This window comes from Ptychodera flava, chromosome 19 (genome assembly GCF_041260155.1).
Source record: "Ptychodera flava strain L36383 chromosome 19, AS_Pfla_20210202, whole genome shotgun sequence".
In the NCBI taxonomy this organism is placed as follows: Eukaryota; Metazoa; Hemichordata; class Enteropneusta; family Ptychoderidae; genus Ptychodera; species Ptychodera flava.
The window spans coordinates 7849791-7861504 of record NC_091946.1 but is presented as its reverse complement, the minus strand read 5'-3'; the positions used below and the strand labels follow the sequence as shown (position 1 = coordinate 7861504).

General features: G+C 38.2%; 1 protein-coding gene across 1 annotated transcript in view; it reads right to left on the bottom strand.

Moving 5' to 3' along the window:
* Positions 1 to 319: 319 nt before the first annotated feature.
* The window catches only part of LOC139118219 (uncharacterized), a 37344-nt gene continuing 25949 nt past the window's right edge, over positions 320 to 11714 (bottom strand). The window contains exon 4 of the mRNA XM_070681503.1: positions 320 to 4066. Within this exon, the coding sequence (XP_070537604.1) occupies positions 2472 to 4066 (1595 nt within the window). The 3' untranslated portion in view covers positions 320 to 2471. The remainder of the gene's footprint in view (positions 4067 to 11714) is intronic.

The following is an 11714-nucleotide window of genomic DNA, read 5'->3' as shown; positions in this document are numbered from 1 at the left end:
AGATATGTAAGAAAGAAACAAAACCTTTTTAGCCGCAACTTAAATCTGCGTAAATCATTATGTTTTGTTATACTCATTGCACATTTAATTACATTAACTCCAGTCTTCTTTCAAACATGTTGACATCGACGTGGCTTTTAAACCATGTAACAGATATGAAGTGTAAACACTTTCAACACCCTGACAGGTTTAAAAGAAACAGCATATACCACTCTGCATACTATAAACACCTCTTGATAAAGCTAAAATTGTGCGTTGTAAAACATTGGTAAAAACTTTCAAAGCAAGGAAAGAACAACAACATGCACAAATCCTTATAGATAACCTTAAAGTAGAACTTTATATGAAAGCGAAAAACCCCAAAACATCTTAAACAATTTTGGGAATAGACATTTGAAGAATAAATACTTTCTATACAGAACTTTGTTGAAGACTAGTCAAAACAAGTGAACAGAATTTATTAAGCCTAAAAAGTGAAGTAACCGATTCAAGGAAAATGTAAAAAAATGCGACCTAGTCCTTAAAAAAGTTATGTTTAACAATTTCCCATACTGGCTCTTTAAAAGGCAAATTGTTGAAAGCTAGGTATCTATGAACCATATTTCAAACTTAAAAACATCAGAAAAGGATTTTTTGCAGAATATTTTGTTGATATCTGAAAAGCAAAGCTGTCCTAAAATTCACATAGCTAATTTTATCGCAACTGACAAGTTAAAGTATCTGAATTTTGATATCCTTAAGAACCAGCAAAGTTAATTTAATAAGAACTATACAAGCTGTTTCTAGGAAGATTTATAACTACCAAATAAAAATCAAGGCAAAAAAATGATAGGAAATGGTAGAGGTAACATTGTTTATGATTTGTATATATTGAACAATCAAAAAGTGTCATGATCTGTTTTGGGAAGGCCCGTAGGATGCACCAACATGCTAGACACTAGCCCCAGTCACTTCCAAATTTGGTGATGCTACACAATACTGGAGATATCCCAGGATTCATTATGATTTGTACCATTGGATATTCCTGGGAAGTTTACAATGTCTCTATGTTTAGACAGATTCATAGACTTGTTTTATAAATTCTGAAAATACATTATAAGCGAACCATTCTTCTCTATTCCCATTTTAAATGACTTGGAAAATCATGCTTGATTGAGAAAGGAGAAAGTAATTTTGTAAAAACTTCAACAGATTGTTTCCATAGTGATAGAGAATAATTTAATGGAAAGTATTAAGACTATTTGCCTCTGTTTTATGAAACAAAAGGATATTGATTTTTCTCCCAATGGTGACAAAAGCGAGTTACTTACTGTTTTTTCTCAGAGAATGCCCACTCCAGTTTGTAATAACTAGCATCCAAAAGGTACCTGAAGAACACATGACTATAATGGTAATTTAATGATTATTTTGAAATTTTACTGAAAATGTCTAAACTTATTACTTTCTGTTGCTGCCTATAAGCAGAAAACGTTATATGAAAAGCACCCGTCATTGGTACAAATCATTCAGAATTTTAGGTAATTTATTGTGCTGTGTGCCTGACAGCATGATAGTTTCAGATTTTTTTTAAATACTATGACTCACTTGGACAAAAACATTGCTGCCAGAGTGGGTGCAAAATATTGTTGCCGTACCTTTTTCCTCCAGCTTCCCCATAAATCAAATAGCCCCCTAAAAGGAAAAGACGCACTTAAATAACTTACATTGAATGCACATGCAAGTTGTGAAATCTTTGAATAGGAAAACTATCATGATGGCATCCTTGCCACCCTATCACATCGTCTACAGTCGACCTCTTACTCCCTATAAATGTAAATCGACAGTATTTTCCGCCAGAGCTTACTTATGTTATAACCTTTTTGTGCTTATAATTTTGGAGATATCATGCAAGAATAAAGATAAAGATACCAGACCGACACGGAATAGATTTTTAAATCGTCATATTCCAGGAGGTCCATTTGCTTGATAAACTCAGGTAGTGTAAGAAAAGCTGAGTTTTTTCCTGGAGAACATTTCGCCCGGTTTCCTCAGGTGCGAAATTACCATCTCTCTTACAAACTGTTAAATCAAGGTTACACCAGAGCAAGACTTGTCTCTTCATTCAAACGCTTTTTTGGCAGGTATCGCAAGCTGGTAGATAAATACAATATATCTCTTCGACAAATGATCACTGATGGCATCGGTGACATTGGGCCGTAGTTAGTGACCACTACCTATCTGACTTATAGATTGATATATGGCAGGTGCCACATGTGGGGCAGGATGCGCTTGCTATTTTCGAAAACACCATACATCACTTCTTGGTCTTCTGGCCAGAGGTCCATATATCTTTCTTTGATGAATATGACTTTGTTTGTGTACCGTCTATTTACTGTCTGTTCTGTGCTGTTTTGTGTCTATATTTACAACTATTGTCTTACGAATTCTGACCTACTGTCATTGGATTATGGATTGGTATGATTGCGATTAATTTACCATTCCGTTTCCCAACACTCCTGTGGACTCTTAACTACCTTTCTTTCAAGTACAAATTTGAGATAAACGGGCTTATATTTCGGTAAATTATATTGGGTTTGGTCATCGTAGGTGGTTATTATAGCCGCAAAGCGAACAGGTTTGTCTCGTGAAAGAACCGTCAAGAGGTGGTTGCCGGGTGGTAGGCCACTCTTCACAAAGTGAAATTGCCATAGGTTATGTTTATGGTGCGAATTTATGCAGTACATACTGTCCTTGTCGAGAGTCAGAAATGCGAGGCCGTTTGTTTGGTCTCCCATTGTCATCACAATCAAGTTACTGGTTAAATTTTTGTGAGGCTTGACATCAAACCGAAATCTTATGATGCTATTTGGCTGTGAAAGCCAGAAGGCCTTTGTGTCCAGGCGACCTTTTGTGCGTTTAGCTTGGCTCAGTCTCCAATTTCCGCGATAAGAGGGCACCAGCTCATTTATATTACCAGACTGTGAGCGTGCAGTTGATCGGCACTGTGGATGGATTATGCGTATCTCGTCGAACAAGGGTTTCGGAAGTTTTCTGCTTTGGATGTTTGGACTTTGAAGTTTACGTAGATCGAAGTCACAATCCGCCAGCACAGTTTTTAGCGAATCATGTATGGCCTCATAGATGGCATCCTTTAATAACTGAATGAGAAATATAGACATCATAGCATGTGCTTTCCGACTTGGATGACAGTTGTCAGGTCCCACCAGATCGTCTGCCCTGTTGCTACGGATGAGATCGCACACAGCATCCGGCATATTAATAGACGGCACATCGTAGTATTTACTTAGAGGGTTACTACAACATTGCTCATTATTTACGCAATTTTTCTCAAGTACATGTTTACCGAACTGGAAGTTAACGTAGACCAGCTGGGGCTGGTTTGGTAGTTTCATCACCAATCTTGTGAATTCTTCCTGGAGTTCTGGCCCAAGAAACCCGTAGAAATCATTCACGGCGCTTTCCCATAGTATCATGTCCAGAATTTGTAAGTCCAAATGATTATCCATGCACAAAATGTGATATAGGGTTGTGGTAGCTCCCACGGCGCCATTTTGAAAAACGATGGGAGATCCGAGGACGTCCTCCAAAAGTCGGAGACTACGGTTTGCGAATAGATATTGTTCCCCATATATCACCGTGCCGACCGATATTGACCCACCGACCAATCCTACATTTAACGATCTACCAGTGAGCAGAACATCTTTGAGAGACGCCTTCAATCTAGCAAATGACGTTTTGTGCGCCAAAGCTGTCTTCATCATCAGTTTAGTGATATGCAATTCCTCCATGGCTCTGGAAATAGCTGATTCCATCACAGTTGCCCTATCTCTGATGGTTAGAAGTTTTCTGTATTGAGTGGAATCACATGTACTTTTGCCTGATGCGTGTGTAATTGCCGTGTCTTGTTCTTTTGAATAGGCAGGCAAATTTTCATATCCATGTCGAGTCATTGACTGTGGCACTTTTATGACGTTCCGAATGTGTCTTCGCAAGAGTAAATATTGGAATCCATATAAAACGACAGCCACACAGATTACACATGCCATTGATTTCAAGACCACGCCGTCTTCGGAATATTAAAAGAAAAAAATATGTCATTGATTATTTGACGACAAAAGTTGAAATACGAATGAAAACAATCTCACGATTTCCTACCAAGTTAAAATGGAATGGGTTTAGAAGTGTTAGTAATGCCTCTGAAAAATCATAACAAAATGACCGCCCGTCAGCCATAGTAGATCACATCATGACATAAATTGACACGTATATGAATAACATAGTAAACTGTCTTACTACCCACTTTTTATGAGATCTCTTCTGGCGTGTCTGCGGAAGAGCTCTGGGCGTACAAAAGTTGTATCAAAATGATCGCTGAGTATTGGGCAGTAGTGCGACAAAAGTGAAGGTCGTACGAAAATTATAGTTTATTGTCCTCGTACCAAGTTTAAATAAAGTCAGTTCAGACACGTCCAAGAATGGCGTTTGACATGAAAAATCGTGGCAAAATGACGTCTTGTAGCCATATTTGAACATATTGCAACACAAATTGACATTGCCGTTATACTATCTTTGATTAAGATTTGTTCAGGAACATCTGCTTAATGGCTCTGGCAATGAAAAAATCGTCACAAAATGGACATCTGCCACCATACTCAACCGTATTGCAATAATATTTTACGTGAAATGTGCTTTATCGTGTGATATCTTTGTGTCATCACATTGGAGTGAATTTGTTTCAGACCAGTCAGGAAAACGGTACTTGAGGGATAGACGGACGCAACTTGATCTATAACTCAACCAAACTGTGTTTGCGTGACCAAACAGAAACTCAACCGGCAATAACAGGACAAGCGATATTGAATGTGACGATTGATACTTCTTAAAGGGGGTTTACGCTTATTTGAACCACAGAATCAATTGCTGTGTCTCTCATGGGAATTTTTCACTGCAGATCATCCTATCCAAGAAAAATCAGCAGCTCAACATCACACTGTATATTTACATCGTGTTTTTGCTTTTACGATACGGCTCACTGGACAGTCATTTGCTTGGTCACTTCCGTTAGATATCCCGATTGACACGGAATATGTAAGATTTTGTTTTGGTGTGGAGCGACTAATATGATCTATGTACTATCACGCTCTGACAATACGACATTAAACATTATTTTAAAATGAACGTCAGGCGCCTTAAAATAAATTCTTTATTGCCGTCTGCGTGCGGGTAGCTTTTTGGGCGAATTCTGAAAAACACAGATCGTATGCTCGAAAATACGGCGCATTGTTCCCTTCTTTTGTCCGCAATGACACATTCAGGGTACCATCACACAGCAGTTTATTAAAACGTCGCAAAAATCTCAGATGTCGTACGATCGTTGCAATACAAATCAGACTATCTATCGTAAAATGGTACATCAGCCGCTGTACGTAAACTGTACATCTGCACCTCCTGTTAATGTTGTAGGTGTATACCCGTAAGATCAATCGACCGTTTCAAAAGTTGATTTCTGCCTCAAAGTTTTAATGTCGACGGAATAGTTTTGGTCTCCATAAAAAAGGATCAAAACAATAATTCTGGACTGGTTTAGCTTCAAATAAGGAACGGAACAAAATTTAGGTAAACTTTTCCGCGATTGATCACAATATTGGATCCGCATCGGGGCAAGTAGGTACCCTGAAATGTTCGTTGTTGAATTCCTCCAAATAGTTTGTACGCAGTTGAAGTTGTTTTTTCTTTGAAAATGTTTTCTGCTACCAAACAATTGGGTCATTTTATAAGTTTGGATTATAATTCAGTTTTCAAAAATAGCAATGATCATTCGGCCATTGAAAATACGGCGCATCGTTCCCTTCTTTTGTCCGCAAATTTTATGACTCGCAGTCTGTTATTGTGCCTTTTGGGCTGTTGACCCGTCAAATAAATAAATAAATAAATAAATAAATAAATAAATAAATAAATAAATAAATAAATAAATAAATAAATAAATAAATAAATAAATAAATAAATAAATAAATAAATGTGCTTACTTGACAAGCAAAATATCTAGCATTTTAGTATGCAATAGCGCTGATCACCAAATGTCATTTTTCCTTCATTAATATGCAAAAATAAATATCTGTCCACATTTTCCGCAAGAAAAATGAAAATGAAATCTGCTAATGTTACAATGCATACTTAAAGTCACACTAATTCATATGAATTTATGGCTCAGACTTCAAGCTACATCAACAACCGCCCATACAACAACAAAATTTGTCCGAATTTCAGGCAGCGGTGTCTGATGTCGCGCGCATGCAGCTATATTTAGTAACAAATCTGACATCGCGATCAGCGCTATTGGAAGTAGGCTAAAAAGTAGTTGATACACAGAATTCAGAATTCAGAATAAATAGCCAAAAGTTTGAGTTAATGGAGCATTTAACTCACTAGGAACTGTGCTCAGGACTTGTATTATTTGACACTTGATTTACACTCAAGGCTGTTATGATATGTTCAGCTACCCACACTTCTTATTACAAAATTGTAATTGTATGAAAGAGACAGTAGTTTAACTTGTACAGAGATGTTTAGCATTTGTTTTCTGAGAAGCAACTACATACTTTGTGATACTCAGTAACTTTTGCAGTCTAATATTTGAAAATTTTCAGGTTTTGAAAGAACGCTTTTTGTTCTTCCGCAACATTTTTGAAATCCATAGTGTACAGGTTGTCAAAACAATTATAACTCTTCGTTTTTCTCGTGTTGTTTATCTCGTTATACGGTCTTGACTCATGGGCTCGTCTTGGCTCGCTGAGAGGTACGAGGAATCTTCAAATGACTACACGAGATGTTCAGAGTTCGTTGGTACTACATTTACTATATTTCTCGGTAGACAAGCTTGACAGGTGCCATCGCCCAAGATACGCCTCTGTCTAAATGCCTGAGACTTCATTTTGGTCTTTCTGCCCTGTCTGTTATATTTTTCTGTCTTGTCCTTTGTATTCCCTGTCCCGTATTATTTTAGAATTCGATTTTAAAGGTCATCTTTAAGGCATGGCTTTGATCATACGATAGATATGAATTAATGATAAAATTATACGTCCAATCGTAAACATCAATCCAGGCCTCGAGCTTAAATTTACACGTCATAATTAATATACAAATGTCACTGTAACACGTTGCAAATTATCACGGGAAATTCTCATGTTCTTTCATTAAGTACTTATTAATATAATTCAAATATATTGTTGTTTTCGTCCAAACTTCGTAACCATACGTAACTAGCATCTTTTTTGCATTTGTCGCAAATGTTCTTTGTATTCATAATTGAGCTCTTGTTATTTTAATTAATAATTTTGCCATGACCACCTAGTGCATAAACGTATGGGCAAAATGCTTGATATTCACTCTTACACTGACTCTGTACATTTATCAAATATACTAATAAAATGCACAAGTACAATGTACACTTCGTGTGCAAAGATCTGCATTAGGTTTACTCTTGTTCTACCTACATATACGCTAGGCATATCAACGTATTGATATGTTCCATACACAAAGATATGCATAAAGTGTGTTACTAATTTGTGTTCCATATACGTCAAAGTACGTAAATATACTGAATGTATATCAAGCATTTTGCCTATCACACTGTGCAGTGTTTACTGCTATTGTTTATGAAATTTTTGTTCAGACTCACGGTCACCTTACTATAAGTATGCTTGTTGTACTAATACAAGTATAAATTGAGTTTCCAAGCATTGCTTTGAACGTGCTTATTGTGGAGCACAAGAAACACTTCATTGTAAATGTAATAGTTTTTATACTTGTGACCTATGGAAAGGCAAACTTTGTGCGATTGATCTATGTTGTGGTTTTTTCCTGTGTTTGTTTGTTTTGCTGGCTGGCTGGTAGGTTTTTAAATATCAAGGACGGCAAACAAAGAATTTTCTTTACACGGCCTAAGCTGATATACACTGCGCATGGCTCATTTGCTAACAAACGAATGGCGCTAAGAGGAGGGAGACATTTCCAATTACCGAACATCATGACAAATAGGTCTACTGAAAGACACTTTGCCATGTGTTTGCTACTGTACCACACAAACAAAAAGGTCAGGAAGATGGAAAATTTCCGCATGCGCATTGTTTCTCAATTTTCTCGGTCCCGAAGGCCAGTAATAATAACTGATTCTGCGCACGAGCCTACTGCGGCCTCTGTGAAGTCGACGCAGTAAGAGTAACGAATTTGTTGTTTCCGACCCCGAGTATAGAACCATAATAGCTTAGGCATGACATGCGAACGAAACAGACCACTTTATGTGATGTAATGAGGTTTTACTCTTACAGCGCTTGTCATTTTAGTGTGGAGTTTCAGGGTTTGGCACACACGGGTTTCTTGACTGTAACGTATAAGTTGTTGTACTCCGACACACAACATCAAAGGATATGTCGATTGCCGCACTTTCTCTTATCATGCAGAATGTTACGGAGCTATAACACTGTAGCAGAACTTTTACCTAAGAGTGACATGACAGTAATCTTTCCCGATACAGGCGTATGATTGGTTCAAAGCTTAGCAGTCTCGGTCAAACACACCGGAAGACTATTCCATTTAACATCAAGGGATGTGATTTGCACTAAAGGGCGTGATTTTTTACCGGGAATATTAAAATAAATGCAAAAATTGAAGCTATTGGTTATGAAAATGACTAAACATTTATTTGTATGGTACCCTGAAGGGTAGCTTCAAGATAATGAGAAATAAATGAACACTCACCCAGTGTAGCCCGTTTGACTTCCATTACGGAAACCACCTGTGTATTCAGTGTTCATCAAAACTTGAACATGTAAACTTGTTCCCGCCAACTTTGCTCTCTGAGAGCAGCGGGCGCAGATAGGCAGGCACAGATTTAACTCATTGCCATAAACAAGCATGAGTCTTTTATACCAAGTCCAAGTCCAATACAGGGGGAAAACGCAGACAATTTTACACAACCCTTTTGGACTCGTACCACGACCTCGACAGCCAAGTTCGGTCAAATATTCCGTCACTCAGTTCGTGTGAGTATCAAATTCAGTATGAGAACGAAGAGGGTGTTGCAATCACTCTGTCAAAAACAAGTGAGATGGACATAGTTGATCTAAAACGCTGTGCCAGTTTCATCGCAGATGTAGAGTATCGTAGGATCAAGATAACAGTGGTCGAGGGTTATTCGCCGGCAAGTGGTGCAATCGAGATCGTTGGTCAACCTCAGACGGACAAATCTTTATCTGACTTTAATACACCCCAGCGTACGTTGCGATCTAACAATGCAAAACGCTTGAAGTTTGGCGAGTCTTCAGACTCAGTCACGGACCGTGAAGATGAGTATGTGCACGCGGATAATTTACGATTCGCCGACTATGAATTCAAAACACCTTTGCAGAGTGAAATAAACGAAATGAAGGAGGAGGTTTTGGATCTGGAAGAAGAAATGAAATTGATAGATACAAGTCTTCTTCGCATGAATAAAAAGTACGCGCCAGCCACCGACTTCGGAAGCGGAAACAAGTGCAGCAAGTGTCATCTAAGGGAAGGCCATATCCGGAGTAATTGCCCAAATGGTCAGTGTATATCAGCTGCAGTTTGTGGAGATCTATCGAAACATAAGGATGAAAAGGATACGGTTGCTGAGATCAGTAGAAAACGCGATATTACAAAGAAAGAATTACAAAAGAAGCAGAATGAACTAAAAGATAAAATTCAACTGCAGGATAAACTTCATAATACATTTGAGCGTCGAGTTGAGGCAGCTCTCATCAACAGCAACAAAGAAAAATACCTGTGTGAGACATCCATCGGCCCCCGACCAAGAAAACAAGTTCTCAACTGTGATATCTGCATCCTGAAGAATCACTATCGTGGGAAAGTGCCGGAAAATTAACTGAGGAAGCCGAGCACTTCCAGCGCATTTTGAGTCGCTTTGACAGAAGCACTGGGCGAGCCCAGAGAAAAGATACTGTGAAGGAAACACTAAAAAGCAAGGGCATAAGATTTCCCAATACTACAACCGACAGGGATGACTGTCAAACCGTAGCACTAGAACCAAAGGCCATGAGGCAGTCACAGCAACAGATGAGTTGTCACCAAACATGCCGACAGTTGTAACAAGTGCCTCGGCCAGTGTTTGTGTGACCGATTCGCAAACATGGAATCAAGCCGCTGATCGACTAATAACTTATAGTAGTATGACACCTTACCAATATACACCGTCATATTCCTTCCCCACGGCTACATCAGTTCCATGTACCAGTCAGTCACAACTGCAGTACTTACCCCAAGATTCATTTTATTATCCTTATGTGCCCCACCAATTTCCATATATTTTCAGCCAACCAAATAACATATACAACCAACCTTTACTGCAAAGAGATACCGTGGACGATCAACCCGTTACGACCACTTCATAACTTCAAATACGAAAACTTGCAGTTTCCCATGCATCACATAAGTTTATACATGAGAAAACACATTTTGTAAACAGTTGCGATATAAGTGAACGTTTTTTACTGTTATCATATGGCTCAATTTTATGTTGCGGAATTCGCGTGAGCTGCAAGTGCAAGTATATTTTCGACGTATTTTGAAGTGTTATTATTACTAGTCAATCCTCGTTTTTCCACGTTTCACACAGTGTCAGAGGATATAGCAGTATGTTCCTTTATTCGTGAAGACTGAAACAGGGCCCATCAGCTTAGTTGCCCTACAGTCAGTAAAAGGAAAAATTGTATGATGAATGTTATTCAGAATGTTTTAGTATTCCCTTGCTTCAACTAAGGTTCATGCCGAGTTGTTTTTCTTTCTCAAAATTTGCAGAAGTTTGGTCTCATTACGTATAAACTTCGGATGCAGTGACAGTATGTTACATAAAAGTTTTCATTGCTAAGAGTTTGCTTTTGAAGTTTAAATAAATCTGGCAGTTATCTGTGATAGATGTGTGTACTTTTCGTTACAGCGAGCGCGAGTGGAAACTGGACACCTAATTAGCAAAGTACCCAGCTGTATTGCGAGGCATATTGCTATATCCCTATGTAATTCGCCAGTGACTTTGTTAACTTGTCAGCGATATCGTTTTGTTACAGTCAGGTGCAGATACTTTGTGCATGTTGCAATACAGCTTATCTGGGTTTGAGTAATTCAGTATAGGGGTGGCTGCTTGTTGTTTCATGGGATTCAAAACGAGTAAAGATAATAATATCTGGGATAATATCATACACTTTTCCATAGACAGTGGAGCAAAACTACCCTACTAAATAAAGATATTTCTTCAAGCTACTCTTTTTGTCTCATTTACTGCTCATCGGATTTCAATAAAATGTGCATGATGTTCGCTGCAATTGTTGTTTGTGAATGAGTGGTATCTTCCATACAGGACGGCCAATGAGTGGTTACACGACTTTTGGCAGCAAAACTTCCAGGTAATAGCTGAGCGGTTCACCTCGCGAAGTGAAGTTTCAAATGAACACAGTTGACATTATCATTATTCTTATTTAGTTCGCTGATTATGTACCAATTTCAAATACTTTACCGCGGCAGAACCCGTCAGGTGTACGCCAAAGAACAACTCAAACAATATTCCCAATTGACGTCTTTCATCACTCAAAACATATCATCGCTCAAAAATGTAGCTTTTCAGTTACAATACGTCAACGATGAGAAGACTGTCATCACTCTCAGTGATAATGAATATGATC